We start from the raw sequence: 21,686 nt of genomic DNA, 5'->3' as shown, positions 1-21,686 counted from the left end.
GAAAGCTGCACCAAAACCCTGGCTCACTGAGAATATACGCTATATGATAAGTATTCGTAACAAAGCGCAAAAGAAATTTAAACAAAGTAAGGACGAATCCGACAAACAGAGCCTGTACTTTGAGCAAAAAGCTTATTATGAGCAACATATAAATGTTAATTTAAATAAACCTAAAACCCTATGGAAAAATTTGAAACGTCACGTAATTCCAGATTTTAAGAATAGCTTTGAATTACCACAAGATCTCAATGATCCTTCAAATATAAACAAAACCTTTTTAAATGTTCCGGGTAACGTTTCTGTGGATGATGCCACACAGGCTTACTTTGATAATCACCGGCATAACTCCTCCACATTCAGTTTCAGTACCATTGACGAGACAACTGTGGCAAAACTATTACTTAATACAAAATCCAATGCTATGGGCCACGATGGAATAACATTTGACATGATTTTAATGACTCTTCCACAAACTTTGCCTATAATAACAGATTTGATAAATACTTCCATTTTAACTTCCGAGGTACCCTCAGTTTGGAAAACTGCTATCGTTAGGCCGACTCCAAAAATAAATGACCCGAAGGATCTTAAAGACTTGCGTCCAATCAGTATTTTGCCTTATTTATCTAAAATACTGGAAAAGTAGTTTATGATCAGGTTTCAAAGTATCTTGATTTCAATAATATACTACCCGAAAAGCAGTCAGGGTTTAGGAAAAAACGAGGCACTACTACAGCGCTCCTTGATGTCATAGATGAGGTCCTGGCTGCACAGGACATTGGACATGGAACAATATTGGTTTTGTTGGATTTTTCCAGGGCATTCGACTGTATAAATGTTCCACTTTTGCTTTCAAAATTAAGATACTATGGATTTGACGAGAAAGCCATACGGTGGTTCCAAAGTTATTTTAACGGTCGCAAGCAAATAGTTAAATTGCCAAAAAACGATGGTTCTTGCTTGGTGTCTGATCCAATTCTAATGGAAAGGGGAGTTCCTCAAGGATCAATATTGGGGCCACTTTTATTCATTTTGTACAGCAGCGACATCATCAATTGCATCAAATTCTGTAAATACCATCGTTACGCTGATGATCTGCAGGTTTTTATATCGTTTCATCCTCGAGATTTCGCTACCGCTGTTGTGAAGTTAAATGATGATCTGAAACGACTCTCAGAGTGGTCCTCTGCAAATTGCCTGGTCCTTAATCCTATTAAGTCTAAATATATGGTGCTTGGAACTTTAAATCAAACTAATGCCATCATTTCAAAACAACCAAACATTAGCATTAAGGATGTGAAAGTAGATCGCGTCGACGAAGCAAAAAATCTTGGACTCTTGCTAGATACAAATCTGCGTTTCGAGAGGCATGTAATAGACATTGTTAGAAATTGTTTATACCGTTTAAAAGTTCTATATAATATAATATTCAAAATTTTCTTAGTGTCACCCTACGAATGCGACTTTGTGAAGCTCTTGTTTTATCAAAACTTAATTATTGCCTTGCAGCTTATGGTTCCTGCCTTCTAGCACGATCGTGGCGCCTTATCCAAAGAGTGCAGAATTCATGTGCCAGATTTTGTTTTAAAATCCCTCCTCGTACTCATGTCACGCCTTTTTTAAACAATGCGGGTATGTTAAAAATGGCCGCTCGCCAAGAACTCATGTTCGCTTGCCTGCTCTTTGATACTATTCAATCCAAGCAGCCGTCTTATCACTATAAGAAACTCCTATGGTTTGGAAAAAGTAGCATTCATCACCAAATGAGAGCCTCGCGAGCGATAGTGTTACAGGTCCCCCAGCACCGGTCTGCCGCTTTTAGAGGGAGTTTTCGGTACCGCGCAACAAAATGTTGGAATAATATACCACCTCCAATTCGTCAATCAAACAGCAAAGCGATTTTTAAAGTAAAATATCGACTTCAACTTCTTAATCAACAGAAACAACAATGTAAGCCTTAAACTCCTTTTCGCTTCATCCTCCTATAACTAAATACTTTGCCAACCGCGTTTTTATCTTTTTATCTTCATTACAATTTACCAAAAGTCCATAAGATAGAAAAAACACGCACACACGCATATATATGTATACACTCGCTCACATAATACTTACAAAGTACACGGCACACACACAAATTGCACAGTAGTTTTTCTTTATTTCTTGTACCAACTTAGGTGTTTAAAAAGCGTTGCCCATTTTTGTGTAAGGTACTGGCAGAATACCAGCGATGTGGCTTGCTGCATCATTATGCTGAGTCAGCGCCTTTTCTGTGCCACGACACATGGCGTATTAATTAACTAAAAAATGTTTTTATTAAATTAAGTTTGCATGTTCTTATTTTACACTTTTCTTTTTTGTTTGTTTTGATGCTAATGCCATGTATGTTGTGGGTATGAATAAAGAATGTATCTATCTATCTATCTATCTAACTTAATGTAACATAGATAAAGTCAAAAGATAAGATTTGTCAAAAGTAGGTATGATCTGAGCAAACATTGTTAGACGATTTAAAGAAGAGTTCATAATATGGGGAGTAAATACAATAACCAAAGAAATACAAGCTTTGTTAACAGCTTCACTGCGGTATGGGGTCGAAAGACTCCATGCAAAGTATGCTTAATAACGAGTTACACTAATTGGTACAGCGAAGATGTTAACAATTATAAGTCTTGACGTCTGCTCCTTGAAGTCCTCTTGGACTTGGATTTAATAAAAATTATCTTCAACCACAAGATGGAACAAATAAGACACGTCGGTTATAGTTGGAATTTTCTGAGATGATTTTTTGAGCTCAAACCCCTAATCTGTTAGACAGAAAGTATTGTTTCCTTTGCTAATAACCTCGTCATAAGTGAACGGGAACAAGCCCGTTTAAGAAGCAATTTTACCATTCTATTTATATGGTTCAAATTCATGAAACGGCACATTCGGAGATAACACGCTTTGTTATCCCCAAAAAAAATATCTGCATGCGCGTTGCTAATTGTTCTCCGTATGAGCTGTTACATAAATTTGAACCTTAATACTATCACGATAGTTGCTTTTTAAATGACATTGTTACTTTGGCGGATCTGCATAAAAGAAACAAAAGCTTTTATTCTCTCTGCATAAAATAAACAGATTAGTCGAGTCAAGGATTTAATGTAATTGTTACTTTGGCGGATCTGCATAAAAGAAACAAAAGCTTTTATTCTCTATGCATAAAAGAAACAGATTAGTCGAGTCAAGGATTTAATGTACAGTCGGGTATAAACGCGTTTTTTAAAATAAAATGTTCGCCAGAAACTTTTCCTTGTATTGTCTAACCTAGATACCGAATCTCGCGGGCGTGCGCCTCGGCGTGCTTAATCCCGGCGTGGCGATCTCCTGCTTGATGGGGACGTCTTGGTCCTTCAGCTTCCTGTCCTCGGCCATCTTGAGCTCGGCGGCTTTCATCTCCTCCTCCATGCGTTGGAGGTGTACTGCGGCTTCTTTGCGTTTGTCGCGGTTTGATCTGAAATAAAGATAAAATAAAATAAGAGTCAAATAACTAAAACTGTAAAAGTTTAAAAGATTTGCTGCATCAAATTAAGTATAATTTAAAAGAAGCGCCCGTCCACCGCCGTCACGCAGTGCATGTACTCCTGCCAACATTACTACTGTAGTGAGCGGTGCTCACTTGCCGGTCTCCTTGCAGTGCATGTACTCCTGCCAACATTACTACTGTAGTAAGCGGTACTCACTTGCCGGTCTCCTTGCAGTGCCTGTACTCCTGCCAACATTACTACTGTAGTGAGTGGTACTCACTTGCCGGTCTCCTTGCAGTGCATGTACTCCTGCCAACATTACTACTGTAGTGAGCGGTACTCACTTGCCGGTCTCCTTGCAGTGCATGTACTCCTGCCAACATTACTACTGTAGTGAGCGGTACTCACTTGCCGGTCTCCTTGCAGTGCATGTACTCCTGCCAACATTACTACTGTAGTGAGCGGTACTCACTTGCCGGTCTCCTTGCAGTGCATGTACTCCTGCCAACATTACTACTGTAGTGAGCGGTACTCACTTGCCGGTCTCCTTGCAGTGCATGTACTCCTGCCAACATTACTACTGTAGTGAGCGGTACTCACTTGCCGGTCTCCTTGACGGAGAAGAACATCGGGCCCAGCTCCGCCAGCCAGCGCCCGTCCACCGCCGTCACGCAGTGCATGTACTCCTGCCAACATTACAAGTCATATTAGTATAGTAGGTACACGATCATAACATCAAATACAAGACATTTTTTAATTATCGGAAATATTTTGCTATGCGAATATATATGTCATGCTGAGCATCTTTTACAATGGGAGCAACCTAGAGATTGCGAAAAAAATGGCTCTCACATAGAAAACACCTCCCATTTTTCGTGAATTGGGGGTCGGTACTATGGTAAAAGTTGCTCAGTATGTGTTCTAAGTATATAGGTACTCATGTCGCTAAATATTACCGGTAATTAAAAAACAACCTTCATAATTTTTTTGTCACAAACAATTTTGATTAACAGTTACAGTTCAAGAGTCATCTACTTACTCATCCAGACATTTCTAACCAACGTAAATTACATACTAGTGGATACAAATATAGTTCTTATCACGGTTATGTAGCTTCAGTTTCAAGGCATCGCTTGTTGCTATGGGGCAACTTAGGTAAAACCGAAGGAGTGTTTATTGCAAAAAAGTGCAGCGTATTCTAATAACCCACACAAATACAAAAGGTTGACGATGATCTAATGTAAGCAATTTTACTCGTGGTTGACGACATACCTAATCAAGCGAGTCACTGAACCCGAAAAGCGTCGATGTGAGGAGCAGGTTGCGTGTAGTAATAAAGAGTCGTCAGAGTCAGACCACGCTAAACTTTCATAATAAGTGCTAGGTAAAGTATCGCTCCTATGGGACATATATGTAGTGTAGGTGTGTAAGTACCAACCTTGCTGGTCATCATGAGCTCGTGGTAGACGACGTAGTCGGGCGAGTCGCCCAGCCCGAACAGCGCGGACGTGGGGTGCAGGTGGCACGGCATGCCGGTGCGGCTGTTCACGTACTCGCCGATGCCCTTCAGGCGCGCCGCTTGCTGGAAGTACGCTGTGGAAAATAGGAAAGGGTTACAAATATTTGTTCAGAATTTAGGCATTGGAATTTAGCATAGAATACCAAAGTGGTAAAAAACGTCAAACTCCGCACGCTATTGTAATAACACCAATAACTCACCAGAACAGAGACATTTGCGACAGTGTCCCAGTCTGTGTCGCACAATTCTAGAGGGAGCCTCTGCGCTTGCATGATGTCTTGGAGCTGTTGAACTTCGCACACTATTATAATAACTCTAATAACTCACCAGAACAGATACATTTCCGCACAGTATCCCAGTCTGTGCCGCACGACTCAAGAGGGAGCCTCTGTGCTTGCATGATGTCTTTGAGCTGTTGTCGAACTTCGCGCACTTTACGCATCGCCTTGGCGTGAACGAAGTGTTCCGTGCACCAGGAACTTGAGTAACTGCAACACAAGGTTAATTTCATTAACTCTTCAAGTGGCATATGTCGTTTATGAGTTATTGGAATTTAGATTTTATTTCAATTAATTAAATTTAAAATTTAAATGACATAATCGGTTAGGAGTCGACGGCCTACCACTCCAAGGGTTAACACAATGTAGGTACGAATCAATAATTCATGCAGAATACAGAATACAGACTTTATTGGTAAATATAAACATAGTACATTTTACACGTCATAAATCTAAAAACTATTGTATTGAGTACTTATCTATGTCCTTATCATTATATATAAGTAACAAAACAAGGAAACAGTAACATTTGTAGGTAGGTTAGGTACTAAAAACCTGTTTTCCAAACGCTGCTGGGTCAATTTCGCACCGGCGCACTCATAAAGTCGGCAATACGATAGTATGCCTGATCTATTAGAAGGGATTTAAGCTTCTTTTTGAATATCGCATCGCTGGCAGAGTCTTTGATGGCATTAGGTACGGAATTGTAGGCAATTGGTCCCATGACATCAAGCGATCGTCGAGACTTAGCGAGTCGTTGCTTTGGGATTTGCAACCGTGGTCGCCTTCGCGCCGCGGTGTTGCAAAGTTTTGCGCTAGATTTATAATTATGTATATTTGACCTTACATGCATGCACACAGTCAATATGTATATAGACGGTAACGTTAAGATTTTATGTTTTTTAAACAACGACTGAGCAGGATGGTCAAAAGGTTTTCCATCGATTATACGCAGGGCTCGTTTCTGCATTTTAAACACTGTGTCGCGATCTGCCGCTGTGCACCAGAGATCTACACCCTGCGTAAGAATCGAGTGGAAATAACCATAGTAAGCAGTTTTTATGTTCTCTATAGATAAACTGGGTGCTATCCTGGACAGTGCGAAACACGCTGCGGCTAATTTGTCACAAGTTGCCTGTATGTGTGGGGCCCACTTTAGGCCGGCGTCAATATGGAAGCCTAGGTACTTAGCCGTTTCGACTTGTGGAATTGGGGTGTTATTTAATATAATATCCAGATTGGGCTTATTTGACTTTTTTGACTGGAAATGGACAATATTAGTTTTTTCTAGATTTAAAAGCATGCCGTTGGAAGAAAACCATTTCACAAGTTGATTAATGACGTGACAGATCTTTGATTTTAAGCCATCATAATCATCTGCATGGACAATAACACAGGTGTCGTCGGCGAACATAACATACTCTTGACCTTGGCAAGCTGTCGTGATATCATTTACTAGGACCAAGAATAGGCTATTTCCACACACAGACCCCTGAGGCCTGGCGCAGCTACCTATTGACTCCATTTCAGACTTCGAGTTAAGTACGTACGTACATTGTTTACGCTCATCTAAAAATGATGTTATTATATCGAGGAAGGTACCGGTGACCCCGTAGTAAGAGAGCTTACTGAGGAGGAGCGAGTGATCTATCATCTCGAAGGCGCGCGACAAGTCACAGAATATAGCAGCGATATGCCGCGAGCCCTCAAGGTGTGCCCGCACTCGCCCCACGACATCACGAGCGGCATCAGTAGTCGACCGGCCCGGCTGATAGGCATACTGCTTACTGTTTAGTAATTTATTGTGAGTAAAATGTTCCATAAGTCTATTACTGAGTAGTCTTTCAAAAACCTTTGAGATAACAGGTACAAGTGAGATGGGTCTGTAAGACTTGGGTAAATGCAGTTAACCCTTTCCCTTATAAATTGGCATAACCTTTATTAATTTTAGAATTTCGGGATATATACCGACACTAACGCATTCGTTGAATAGTGATAGGAGAAGGGATATAACACAAGGAGGCAAACAATCCAAGATATGCGTAGACATGTCGTTTATGTCTTTAGATGTCTTACGTTTTATTTGTTGGCATACTTTTATCAATTCACTTAGGGTAAATGGGGTAAAGATAAGAGGTAGGGGAGTATTGTCTAAGTAACTCTGTAGATATTTTTAGGTCTCGCATTGTTTACATTTGCGTCGACATAGTACTTATTTGATTTGTTAGACCTGTACCCCAAAAGCATAAAATTCTTGTAGTAATTCACCGAATCGCATTTCACCTTGAATGAAAAAGATATCACTGGATTTTTCTACTTGACGCACTTTTTCCTGTAGCCTTTGACATTAGTATAATTAATTTGTAGTATTTAATTTTTCGTGTAGTATGTTACCGAAGAGGCATTTCGCCGCGATCGACGTTTGTTTGGGACTCTATTTAACTTGATACGTTAATTTGATGCTTGCACTAAAATTAAGTGTTTTTTTAAACACGTTTTGTACTTGTAGGATTAAGCCTCAAGTGCTATCAAACTCATTAAAATTTTATCTATGTGACGTTGACGTTGCGTTGAATCACGTCGCCAATACAATACACGATCGAGGTGAAATGCGACTAAAGTAATAAACGATTGAGTCACAACGCGATGTTTAAATGCACGGTCGAGGTGAAATGCGACTAAAACTTATAGCCACTAGAAAAAAAAAACTATTGAGACACAATGCGAAAATTAAATATGAGATCGAGGTGAAATGCGATTCGGTGAATTACTACAACAATTTTATGCTTTTGGGGTACAGGTCTAACAAATCACTTATTTAACAAGGCGGCGGAGGCGGCGGCTCGGGCGTCCTGACAGTCGCCCGCGGCCCTGCTAACAAGAATGTCGATCGCTCGGTTCTTGTTATTTTTACCTCTGCATGTTTCATTTGATACAATTCGCCATATACTACGCGACATATCATGACCGCTGTTTGATATTTGGCTGTTTATGTGATTCTTTCGTACTTTTTTTAGAAGGGACCAGTAGGAAAGTTCTAACGTATGAAGCTTCGAACGCGCCACAGTGTCATTTGGGTTTTGACTTAGTTTTACTTTAAGTTTTTTAATAATGTTTCTTTGTTTTTTCACGGTGTCATTGACCCAGACATCGTCGGAGTTTTTGATAGGATGATACCTAACAGGAAAATGTACATCAAAGTAATGCTTTAACACATTAATAACAGATTTTGTTTTCTCATTTGGGCAATTGCTTTTACTCAAGATTTCATCCCAATTTTGGAAATTTTGACTACGAGTGAAGTCCTGTTTATAAGAAAGTGAAAACTTTCGTTTTAAAACATGGCATTTAGATTGTAATCGGTGATTTATATGAATACCAATGATTAATGATAAATGATCGGATAGATTCAATTCGATACAGTTAATTTTATTTATATCGGACTTACGTATGTTCGAGTATGCATGGTCAATACATCTTCTAGAGGTATTCGTTATCCTGGTCGGTTTGTTTACAAGGTTTCTAAATCCATAAGATTTAATTTTGTCTAGCAACTGATTAGTACTATTACATGTTGTCAATATGTCAATATTAATGTCACCTACTATAATTACATTGTTATTTTGAATAGCAATAAAATCCAATAATTGATTCAACTTATTTAAAAATAATGTGATATCGCCACCGGGCGGTCTATATATACATACAATAATTAGGTCAAGGCCGATGCACTCAGCTGCACACGCTTCGAACTGCATCTCGACGGAGAGGTCGGTGACTTCCTTGCGTTCCACGGTCAGAATGTCAGCGCCAGCGAATATGCAGACACCTCCACCCATCCGCGAGGGTCGGCAGTAGTGAGCTCGAAGTTGGTAGTTAAGTATATTTACTGAGCGTATTTGATTTGGCTCGAGCCAGTGTTCCGTTAGACACAAAACATCTATTTCCTCTAAAAGTTGGAGTTCGCTCTCTAATTTGCAAGTTTTATTGGCTAACCGATTAATGTTTAAATGGAATACATTTACCAATCGTTTTCTATTTTTTGTTTTGATCGGGGGTGGCGTCATCGGCGGGAGACTGGGTCTCCCTGGGGTGGAGAAAGGGCCGCCACTCGGAGATGCTGCTGTTTACTGGCCAGGCCGACGCCATGAGGAAACTATTGTATATAGCTATGGGAATACCTATTTTAAATGAATTATAAGTCTCTCGCTTAGATTGTATTCTTTCTACAGTATAGGGGGCACCATGGTGAATGCTGTCTAAATGCTTTTTTAGACTCTCAGGTGTTGTATCTTTTTTTAAAATAACATCCATGTAGATATTTGTAAACCACAACACCTTTTATTGACAAATCCGTTGCTGATCCCTTTATCAAGATGTTGGATTTTCGAATTTTTCGGCGGTTATTGCGGTTTATGACAAGCTTGAAATCATCATTAGCTGATTCATCGGAACACGGCACTGCGTTCGTAATTACTGTCGAAGTATCTTTCAGATCGATGGTTTGTTTCGGCAGCTTATCAGCTTTTAATTTAACCGTGTCATTATTTACGGTAGTCGTAATTATCTTGGCGGCCATAGTTAGTTGCGGGTCTTGTTTCACTAGTAGATCATTGCGCTTCGCTCTTATCGGCTTTTTAGCCTGCTCGGCTATTCTCTCTCTCGCTTGCGCAGCTGTTGGTCGGCGCGGTCGCGGTGGTGCATGTGTGGATGCGGGAGCGGGACGGCTATTCGGTGTTGACACATTGTTTGGTGTTGTTGGGACGGATGCAGTGATAATTTCGCTTTTGTTACACACTTTGGCTGATCCCTCGGTCTGCCTCGTAAGAATACTGGATTTTAAGTCACTTAATTCACTGTTAATAACGTCGATTTTTTGAAAAATATCACAAATTTTTTGTTCTATTGGTTTAAGTGCAATATTAATTATGTTTTTGAATGTCTCACAGTTGATTTGCGGCATTTCGCACGCGTTTTAAGGTTAGGTTTACGTTAAGGTGTTGTTCGTACCGCCCGCACACCGCGACTGATGCCGATTCCAACTGGTGCTTTACTAGGAACTTTTCTGAGCTTTTTTGATTAGAAATGCTAGTATTTGAGCATTGTTTTTTGTGATATAGGAAAGAAACCAGAAGCCGAATCGCCTGATGCTGAAGTAATTACCGTCGTCCATGGACACCTGCAACACCAGAGAGGTTGCAAGTATGGACACCTGCAACACCAGAGAGGTTGCAAGTGCTTTGCCGGTATTTAAGAAGGGAGTAGGCTCTATTCTTGAAGGTTTGAAGGTTTTGCTGTACGAGGCAGAAAGTTTCTGGAGAAACGCACAGTTGAGGGCTACCCACCATCTAAGTGGTGAGGATGGAAATGTGGTCGCGTAGAGCGATGGCGGAAGGAAGTGGCAGGGATAATCCGAACAATTCCTCGGAGCACTCCCCGTTATACATGCGATAGAAAATGCAGAGGCGAGGCTACATCTCTACGCAGCGTCAAGGAGTCAAGCCGATCTGAAATAGGCTGACAATTCGAGTCGCTGGCTCTGTAAAGTTTAAAAACATCGGAACAAAAATCGATATTGTATGTAATAGCTTACTTGTTAGATTTCCATTGGTTGTATAAATGAAGCAGCGTCAGATGATCGGATTCGGGCACTTGGAACTTCTCTTTGACGGCGTCGGCTTCCTCCTCTCGGCCTTGTGGTCGGTAGAACACGGATGGTACCGATAACATTGACACTGGGAAACAAGACCACAGGTTATTACTTGTGAATTCACAAGCGTACATTGATTGAGTAAGATGTGTGAAGTCAAGGACAGTTTTGTTATTCGAATTCGACAGCTAAACGCTTCGCAGGGAAGGGAGACGGCATTCATACTATTTCCCCTCTGCCAAAGCATAGGTACAACTGTGCCTATGGCGGTGCATGTTGTGACTCGTTCGTACACAAAAAGAGATCGAGGTGTGCAAGATTTTTCTTTGACGCGTGTCATTTTCTATGTATTTGTGTCGTCATTACAGATTGGATTTTGTATGTAGTGAGAAGTGCGACTGTGTGCACGTTTCCCCCCGCAAAAAATGGCAGAAAAATTTCTGTAGGCTCTATATTTATATAAGTGATCATAGGTGTATAGCCAGTTTATTTCAAAACCAATTTACTGTGGCGTCACCCTTAAGGCTGAAGTGTTCATTACTGGAGGAGGAGTTGAGTGAACAGGAGATCAAAATTAGATTTACAGCGAAAGATGTTATCGCGGTTTAAAATCTATGGCACGTGGAAAATCTCCTGGTCACGATGGCCTCAGTATTGAACACCTGAGGTATGCAGGCCCTCACTTGCCGAGGGTGCTCGCTCTGTTGTACAACCTCTGCATTAGTCACGCGTACTTACCGGAGGCAATGATGAGGACTGTGGTAGTACCAATTGTCAAGGATAAGGGTGGTGATGTAAGTGATAAAACCAATTACAGACCGATCTCGCTAGCGACAGTGGTAGCTAAAGTGCTGGACAGTTTGCTTAGTACACAATTGGACAATTACCTTGATATACACCAAAATCAATTCGGCTTCAGGCCTGGACTCTCTACGGAAACTGCCATATTGTGTCTTAAGGAAACTGTCAAGCACTACACAGAGAGAGGCACGTGTATTTATGCATGCTTTCTCGACTTATCGAAGGCGTTTGACCTCGTCAACTACGATGTCCTCTGGCGGAAGTTAAAGAACACGAAAATGCCGGTTGAGCTGCGTAGAATATTTAAATACTGGTACCTTAACCAGAGGAATGTAGTACGATGGTCGAACGCTTATTCGGAGCCATACAGGTTGGAGTGTGGGGTGAGACAGGGAGGAGTGACCTCGCCCAAGCTCTTCAACCTGTATATCAATGAACTTTTAGAGGAGCTCAGCAGCACTACTATTGGATGCCACATTGGCGATACTTGTCTGAATAATATTAGCTATGCAGACGATATGGTGCTGCTGAGTGCCTCTCCTTGTGGTCTGGCGAAGCTAATAAATACATGTGAGAAATATGGGGTCTCTATTGTTTCCCATAAAGTTTTAAGTCATAATGTATTGTTTGTCCGCATTTTCGTTAGTCATAATTTGGTTTTTCTCAGAAACGCGTAACTTTTCAGGATTGCCATAAAACAAACCTAACCTAACCTAACCTATCTATAGGATAATCTAAGGAAATTCCTGAAAAGTTAACGGTTTCAGAGTTATGACTAATGATAATATGACTATCATTACATTATGACTTTCAATAATTATGTCAAACAAAGGGATCCGGAGAAATATGCACTCAGTCATGGTTTGACGTATAATGTCAAGAAGAGTGAATGCATGGTCTTTCAAGTTAGAGGTAAAGAACTGCCACCAGTACCACCTATTAAGCTAAACGGAACTCCACTGAATAGGGTGAACCAATTCAAATACCTTGGGCATGTAGTAACCTCTGACTTGAAAGACGATGCTGACATTGAAAGGGAACGGAGAGCGTTGTGTGTTAGAGCGAATATGGTGGCCCGCAGATTTGTTAGTTTCTCAATTGAGGTGAAAAAGACTCTTTTTAGAGCATTCTGTACAACCTTTTACACTTCTAGTCTGTGGGCGTGCTATACGCAAAAACAGTACAACGCTCTTCGTATACAGTATAACAACGCTTTCAGGGTGCTGATGGGACTACCTCGGTTTTGTAGTGCGTCGGGGATGTTCGCGGAGGCCAGAGTAGACTGTTTCTACACTACAATGAGGAAACGCTGCACATCCCTGGTGCGCAGGGTGCGGGCTAGTTCCAACGGCATCTTGAGAGCGTTTGCGGAGAGATTTGACTGCCAGTGCCTGAATCACTGTCATATGATTCACGTACTGGTGTCCAAGCCTCTCCAGAATAGGTTAAAATATGATAAGTTAAATGTAATATAATAAGTTAAATGTAATATGATCCTAAGTTGGTCGAAATAAATGAAAATACCCCCTCGTCGTCCCTTACGACGTGTCGGAAGTCGGTGTTGCTCGAAGGCTAAACGTCATGGTGGCGTACGTCTACGTACCTACATTATGCGGTAGGTAACTCTGTATTGTCACAAGTTGATGTTTGACAACTCAGTGACCACAAAATATGAGGCGTTGTACAGAGTCATCTGTTTCGGGTATCAAACTAGGTTTACGGTTTTTTTCTTAGACTTTGCCTCTATTTCCAATCAATAACTTTTTTTATCAGAAGTTAAAAAAGCTACTGATTTTTACTGAGTATCTCTAATATACATCTACACCTGTCTAAATTTGAATGATGGCCTCTGAGCCATATACTATCTCAATAAGGCTTTAGCCATTTTCTTATCCAACTACATTGCTAGTAAATACAAATCATTTGGATTCCAACGTAGCAAGAGAAATAAAGCTGTTGTCTTTTCCATTATTTCACTGTACGGTGACAATCAAAATGGATAAGAGGTAAAACACTTGGATTGTCATATAATTTGCCAATCTTAAAAAAAAAACATATAAATGCCGTCTATTGAATTCATAATTCATAAGTTTTATACAATAGCGATAGCCACATTAAATATCGTGTCTGGCTTTGTAAGAATCAAGTTTGTTATTCAGAAATTAGCTTGATTCACTTACCTACGATAAGCACCTCCGCGCTGCACCCCATGTCCGCGGACACGATGAGCATCTTGCACTGCGGCGGGTCGAGCGGGAACTCCGCCATCTGGCGCCCGAGCGGCGTCAGCGCGCCCGTGCCGTCCAGCGCGCCCAGGATCCACAGCTGGTACATCGAGTTTAGGATTGTGTCCTGGGGACATTATTGTAACTTACTACCTGTGAGATCGAGTTATGCTGAGGCTAAGAAAATACTTAAAAAAATATTACATGTGGCGTTGGCTCCAAAAAGTGTATGTAGGACTAAGCAAAATACGACTACTTTAGCAATAAGACTGCCTGTTGTGTACCAAAGTTTACTTCAAATGCTTAATTAGTAAGTAATGTTTCTTTTGTTATTGGTGAGCAAAAATGAATATTTGTATTGTATTGTAGGGGAACCAAGTTGGTAGGTATTTCAGGAGCTCATGAGGGTAGTAAGTAGTATACAACCTACTGCCGTTGTGTGTAATGCATTAAGCTTTGTACCTAACCTGTATAAGTAAAGTAACAGCGGCAAGTTTCTTAATTCTAGGAACGATTAGAAAGCGTGTTGTTAAAATGAGTTATTTGTGTTTAGTGACGATAGCTTTACCTGTAGCAGCGGATCTATGAAGTGTAACGGCAATGGATCTCCCACACCCAGCGATTTTAGCAGTAAATCTCAGGAACGGAAGAGGCGAGTAGCTCGTGCGTGTGCTGGCGTTGTGTATAGAGTAACTGACCTGTGGCGGCGGATCCATAAAGTGGAACGCAAGCAGATCCTCAACTCCAAGCGATTTGAGCAGCAACACAGTATTAGCCAGGTTGGTGCGCTGTATCTCGGGCACGGTGGAGGCGAGCAGCTCGTGCGTGTACTGGCGCTGCGTGTAGAGGCAGTAGGCGCGGCCGGGGCCCGTGCGGCCCGCGCGCCCGGCGCGCTGCCGGGCGTTGGCTTGGCTCACTGGGTAGATCTGATAACATTACGAGTATATTCCTTACATTAACAGTTTTCCATTTCCATTACTTTACAATTTTCACTCATTCATTACTTTTTACTTTTTCAATTTTTTTTTACTAATGATAAAATGACACAATTTAGGGCAATAACACTGTGAGTTTAGTGTACCTGGGAAAAAATTAAATAACGAGGATTACACAGAACGAAATATTGTCCGCCATCGGAATATGTATACACAGATGGAAGAAATCATTCATCATCATATGCTACACTTATCCATGTTGCGTCGAAAATCACTTTTAAGATGCTATTTATTTATTTATTTAAAATTTAAATCACGCAATAAGAACCATATTACAAATACCTTAGAGGCTATATATTAATTTTATACACTTAAAACTAAACACTATTTATTTAGACAACAATTCAGACCGAGACGTACCTGTAGTGCGTCCATACCAATTCTTGGATTGTACACTTTCAGCTTGCAGTAACCACAATCGATGACGTACATTATTCCGTCTACAGTCAGTGAGGTTTCTGAAATTGTAATAAACATATTGTAAACATGTGACATGAGGTGAAATGAAATATGTAGGTATTTTTTAAATGTTACTTAATCGTAAGTAGTCAGTCATGCTTTTACACACTTTTTTTTTTCAGCCTGTTTCATTCAGAAAGCTACTTAGTCGTATTTAAAGGGGCCCTAACGCAGCTCGATGTGTAGGCCGTGTGTACCCAGGATAGTGCATATCAATTTTATTGAATTGTAATTTTTAGCTATTTTGAACAAAAAAAAATGATCGGTGAATTTGATCAAAACCCATTTTTAGAAGCAATTTTCATGTTAATAGCTTTTGTGCAAAATTGTTAAAAAAAATGGTTCGTTTAGACCTATGTTCGTGATTTTATTCTATCGAGCGAAGGTTGTTAAACCAATCGATGACGTTACTACAAAAAGGCCTCTAGATTGCTATTAATATTTTTTGACAGCGGTACCTCCTGAGACCCAGAAGCAATTGTTTTGTTTTTGAATTTGGAATCCTTAGTTACACAATAAAAGTTCAAAATAGATTTTGGAATAAGTACCTACAAAAAATTGTACTCAGGGTCTTAGGAGGTTAAGATCTACGAGTAAAGTGGCGCTACGATTCTTCAAAAGCCCGTTGAACCCGCAGTGTCCTGAACAATGTCTAGAGCACAGTACTCACCGGCGATATTGGTAGCGACGATACATTTCCTTAACCCTTGAGGCGCGCGCTGGAAGATCTTGGCCTGCAGGTCTGCTGGTAATTGAGAGTAGATTGGCAACACTGTCAGAGGAGGGGCGCTGTCCAGGTCAGCTAAGCGCTCCGTCAACACCTGTACAAAGAAAACATGGGTATTTTAATATTCAGTAATTTAGCTCTTCTCTGACTTGGTGGTGCTGAATCGGTACTATACACGGTGTAGTGTAACACGAGGAATCCTAAAGATTTTAACCTCGCATTTCTGACGCCTAAGAGAAGGAAAAAATGAGTTTATGTAAAATTTCGCCACAAAAAAATAATCTGATTTTTTAATGTATTTGTACCTAAAACTTGTGTGTTATTAGTAATTAAACCAGTCACTTAAAATGATTTCTTAATTATTTTTTTTCGGTAAACCTAGTTTTTGCAAACTGTTATATCAATAAGGTTAAATACTACGCCCCATAATGGCATCATCGCTATCAAAACGGCGTTTTGCAACAACAATACAATACGAAGATACAAATAGGTAATATGGCGCGCGGGAGATATGGCGATCGCGCGGGTTTTAACTTTTTATCTCAATTACTCTGTATACTGTTTAAAATTTGAATGGACAAATCCCACAGCTATATAACTACCTATTGTTTACGGTTTAGTTGCTGATGTATGCAGGGTAACTATTACAATTGAAATTAAATGAAATTAGACATGTGTTTGTGATTTTTTTCTGGTAAGGTTCTGCTTCGAATATGCCCTTGTCAATGTAATCAAGTTTCCGTGTTATTATTTTTTATTTGCCTTCGAAAAAACGTGTAACATTTCATATAAGTAAGAACCACAATTATGACCCTTCTTAAGACTACTGTGAAATTGTGTGTTGTTAAAGAATTGTATTTAAAATCTGAGGTTTCTGATAAAAGTATGTATCAAATTACTTTTCGTCGAACCTTTAAACTAAATTGAGTTTGTATAAAAACAATAGTTAAGCGTTGGCAAAATATGAATCACCTCGCAAGTCACTTCGATGTCCTCTTGACCGGGCATGAATATGAGGATGTCACCTTCATCCGGCTGCAGGTGGATTTGCAGGGCCTGTAACAAATATACACACATTATTGTACTGCTCACTATACCCCGTTTTTTTATATTAAATATAATTTTTCTAACTACATAAGTAGTGGTCATTAACTTTTTCTTCCGAAACCCTAGGATTTCTATGATATATGTAAACGACACTATATTCAGTGCAGTTACCACTACTTTTGGGGTTATACATTTCTAATATATAAAAATAGACAAAGGGACTATAGGGTGTCCCAAATAACCCATTTTAGGAATATGTCATTGTGGCCTCTGAGAAAAATACGTGTCCCTAGCCATTGGACAAAGCCGAAATGTACATATGCATTAGGGTATTTAGAACCAGTGTACAAAGTATCATAACAGTCGGTGTAGCGGTTTCGAAGAAATTAACAAATTACCAATTTTTACTTTGGAGCAGCCTGTATGAGTTAGTAGCTCCTAGGGTAATATCCTCAAAGAATAGTATGGAACCTTCTTCAACCTTTTTGATTATCTTTTTTATTTATGACACTAATAAGCTTCTGACTTTTGAAAAATGTCATTATCATCAAATATTTCGAACAAATTGTCAAAAACACTGCCAAAGATTAACACAGTATGATTCTTTTTGTTGTCGATTATTGCAAATAACTATTGTTCGAAAAAAATATTTTTTATCTTTTGTTCTAATTAAAAAAATATTAACGTCAGAGCATTCCTGAGAAGTAACCCTACGTGGGATTTCAGGGTTTATCCAATGGCTAAGGTCACCCTGTATAATATTTGAAGGGAGCGTGGATCGTTAGAAATATGAATAGCATTCGCTTTATATATGAGATATTCGAGTAAAACAAAAATCACTGATATGATTATTTGTAACTTATACAAAGAAATATCAAATTGAAAACCCGACAAACATTACAGCAGCGTTAAGTTTATATCTATAAGGAAGTACCTTGTTTGATAAAAATGTAGACAAAGTTCTCATTTTCTTTATTAGAACTGAGCCCGATGTGCGTAATGAGAATCACAGTAATGTGTACATGACAAAATCTCTGTTTGCACATAATCTAATAACCTCTTCCCTAGCTTAAACTATAATCCACTGAGACGAAACTATTCATGAAACATACCTACATCGTTGCAAACTCGAATACTTTGATTCCCGACGACACTCCAGAAAGAAATTTGATTGTTGTCGTTATATTTTCAACTTGTACGTGGTTTTACTTTAAACTTGAGTTGTGTTTAAGTCAGGTCTAAGGTCTAACTGTTACTTTCCTGACAAACATTATGGGGATTGACTTTGACCGTCAGTAATGTGACGTGGCTAACCGGCATCAAAGGCACACAGTTAAGTGAAAATATATTTATTTACAACAATTTGTTACAAGAGTTATTTAACCAAAACTATAAAATGGAAACGCATGTAAAACGATTCATAACGACCAATATTTATCCATAAACTACACAATGAAATTGTCTATCTATTCTATAGCAAAGCGGTCTTGAAATTTGTGAATAATTCCAGCTCCAATAGGATTACAGTTGGATTGCCGTGAGGTCAGAGCAGGCAAATAGGTATTACAGTTGAATTGCCGTGAGGTCAGAGCAGGCAAATAGGTATTACCGGATTAGAGACAGATCGTGATATCGGAGATACAAGGCATGCGGTCGCTGCGTTGATACAGATGAGCCTTTTGGTTAACATACATGATTAAAAGCAAAACAGTCATGTGCATTTCGTAACCTCTTAGAATGACATTGTTGTAGCAATTAATTCGGGTATCGGCGACGACAATGAATGTAATGAACTGCTATTCTGCTTTCTTACTCAGAAAACTTTTTAACTTACCGTAAAATGATAAGTAAATAATAACCTACAATGTAAAATAAATACCAGCCATTATGTTTAATATTGCATAGATAATTGTATACAATTATAATTAGCAATTTGAAATTTTATCATAACTATTAAATTCCCCCTCCGATAATTTGAATAGAGAAACTCACACTTTTATTTACATTTGGTAGTTGTTCTAATTGATAATAAGATTACGTCTGATTCCCAAATCCAAATATCATTCTTAAAGCTCACGGAGTACATTTATTTACCTACGTATAAAATAAAAATAATTTTAATGCATCTGGAATGTTTGTCTATTATACATGTAACTTTGTAGTAGTTACTTACATCCTTTATGTATCCTCAAAGAAAAAATAATGTGTTCGAGACGGGGGGGGGGGGGGGGGGGGCTAACGCCGCGTTTCCACCAGAGATGTTGGTAAGAACTAGCAGAATCACTTCATTTACCTTATCTTATGGTTCTTAACAAATCAATTTAAAAACCTATATTACGTTTTAAAATAGCCCTCAGCCAATATGTAGCCTAAGTGACAGGTATAAAAGGACGCGTAGGACACGCCCTTGAGGTAACCCTCACCTGCTGCAGCACGTTTATTGACTCTTCTTGGAGTTTTGTATTTATGTTAGTTTTAGTTTAGCGGTGAGCTCTGTACCCCTAGTATAAATTTATTCGACGGCGTAACGTGACGTACGCGTTTGAGTTAAGTCTCATTTTGTATAGGATTTTGAGTTTCCAAAACGTTCCGCTTGGCGCGCTGTTTCTAAATCCCACACTAAATGAGACTTAACGCAAACGCGTACGTCACGTTACGAAATCGAATAAATTTACACTAGGGGCTCAGATCTATGTATTTGTTAAGTTGAATTCAGTTATATAGATGCATTTCAAAACTTATGATAGTATAAAAAAAAAAATACTAGATCTCGTTCTAACCAAAATTCGGTAGAAGTTTGCATGGTAATGTACAACATACACTTTTTTTAGTTTTATCATTCTTTAATTTTAGAAGTTACAGGGGGGGGGGGTGGACACACATTTTACCACTTTTGGAGCGTCTCTCGCGCAAACTATTCAGTTTAGAAAAAAAAATATCATTTTTGAAGACCTATCCATAGACATAGAGAAATAAGAAGTAGGTACATAGAGTGCTCACTCCATACATCAGTTTTGGTACCTAAACTCCATACATCAGTTACCAAAACTGATGTATGGAGTGAGCACTTTATGTACAGTCAGCGTCAAATACTTCGTAGCAGTCAAAGTAGCCAAATAGTTCGGTACACCATATATTTAGTATTCTTATTTCTTTAGATAACCCACACGTATGGGTTTGATGAAAAAAAATTCAGTTCTAAGTACGGGGAACCCCAAAATGTATTGTTCTTTGTGAAAATCTTAATGCGGTTCACAGAATACATCTACTTACCAAGTTTCAACAGTATAGTTCTTATAGTTTCGGAAGGAATTGGCTGTGACATACGGACGGACAGACAGACATGACGAATCCATAAGGGTTCCGTTTTTTGCCATTTGGCCACGGAATCCTAAAAATAAATTTAATGTCCATAGTCTAGTAAATATAAAAGACCTACAACTTCCATACAACACCACGTTCGCGGCTTTTATGATTTTCATTTCAGGTTTGTGCGTATGAAAACAGTCAGATACTGCTAATTATATCTTTAAAACGTATAGTTGGAATTTCTTGACCGCTTTCTAGACCTAATCAATTTAAAAAACAGAAACATTTACGATTACGATTTTTTTACGAAATAAAGATGTCCGTCGCCAATACAACAGACTAAATAATACGTAACCTTCATAGGTTACCTAAGAAAGTTCTTGTCTTTTCACAGGTATAAAAGGGCACGTAGGACACGGCCTTGAGGTAACCCTGACCTGCAGCAGTACTTTTATTGACTTTCTTTGGAGTTTTGTAATTAAATGTTGGGATTTAGTTTAGCGGTGAGCTCGGAGTTTATAAATGCATTTCAAAACTAATTACGGTGTCAAGAGCAAAGTTAGAATGTTTTCGGAAAATTGGGAATACTGCAATTACCTCTTCCAATAACGGTGAAAACAGTCTTATAATTACCGCCACCAAATGGCAAATGTTATTTTCCAGTAACAGGAAAATCTTTAGTATTAAGAATGTATGCTATCTAAAATCAAACATTTACCTAAATAATTTAATTTTAGTAGGTACCTGCCTAGTAAACAAAGAGTTAAATTAGGTTTTGGCCACAAAAAACTGACTTTTATTTTTAATAATTTAACTATTTGACTAATTTAATTTATTTAATAATCCTATATTTAATATTTCTGCAAATAATGAACTGTGTTTTAATGTACATAATGTAATTTGTATTGTATATCCTACTGTAATCTAGTTTGTAAGCGATTTGGTGTACCTGTTAGCTTATAAATGTCTAATAAATAAACAAATTAAATTTAATTTATTATCACGACCACAAAATTTCGGGTATAAATAGCGTTGGTAGGTTTATCATTATCATTTCAGCCAAATGACGTCCACTGCCGGACAAAGGCACGAACGGTAATTCGCTGCCCTCAACCAACGGTTTCCCGCGACTTTAGCCAGATCGTCGGTCCATCTAGTCTGGGGCCTTCC

At 39.1% G+C, this 21,686-nt stretch overlaps 1 protein-coding gene across 9 annotated transcripts in view; it reads right to left on the bottom strand.

The window, feature by feature from the left end:
- Positions 1 to 2,713: 2,713 nt before the first annotated feature.
- LOC133523760 (pre-mRNA-splicing factor ATP-dependent RNA helicase PRP16) overlaps positions 2,714 to 21,686 on the bottom strand; it is a 454,093-nt gene continuing 435,120 nt past the window's right edge. For all 9 annotated transcript variants that reach the window (XM_061859482.1, XM_061859474.1, XM_061859476.1 and 6 more), the window contains 10 exons: positions 17,133 to 17,216; positions 16,104 to 16,254; positions 15,335 to 15,432; positions 14,678 to 14,905; positions 13,935 to 14,106; positions 10,897 to 11,038; positions 5,353 to 5,513; positions 4,945 to 5,099; positions 4,107 to 4,192; positions 2,714 to 3,493 (listed from right to left, as the gene is read on the bottom strand). In XM_061859482.1, the coding sequence (XP_061715466.1) occupies positions 3,307 to 3,493; positions 4,107 to 4,192; positions 4,945 to 5,099; positions 5,353 to 5,513; positions 10,897 to 11,038; positions 13,935 to 14,106; positions 14,678 to 14,905; positions 15,335 to 15,432; positions 16,104 to 16,254; positions 17,133 to 17,216 (1,464 nt within the window). In that variant the 3' untranslated portion in view covers positions 2,714 to 3,306. The remainder of the gene's footprint in view (positions 3,494 to 4,106; positions 4,193 to 4,944; positions 5,100 to 5,352; positions 5,514 to 10,896; positions 11,039 to 13,934; positions 14,107 to 14,677; positions 14,906 to 15,334; positions 15,433 to 16,103; positions 16,255 to 17,132; positions 17,217 to 21,686) is intronic.

The sequence above is a fragment of the Cydia pomonella genome, chromosome 12 (genome assembly GCF_033807575.1).
Source record: "Cydia pomonella isolate Wapato2018A chromosome 12, ilCydPomo1, whole genome shotgun sequence".
Classification (NCBI taxonomy): domain Eukaryota; kingdom Metazoa; phylum Arthropoda; class Insecta; order Lepidoptera; family Tortricidae; genus Cydia; species Cydia pomonella.
This window is presented reverse-complemented; position numbering and strand designations above follow the sequence as displayed.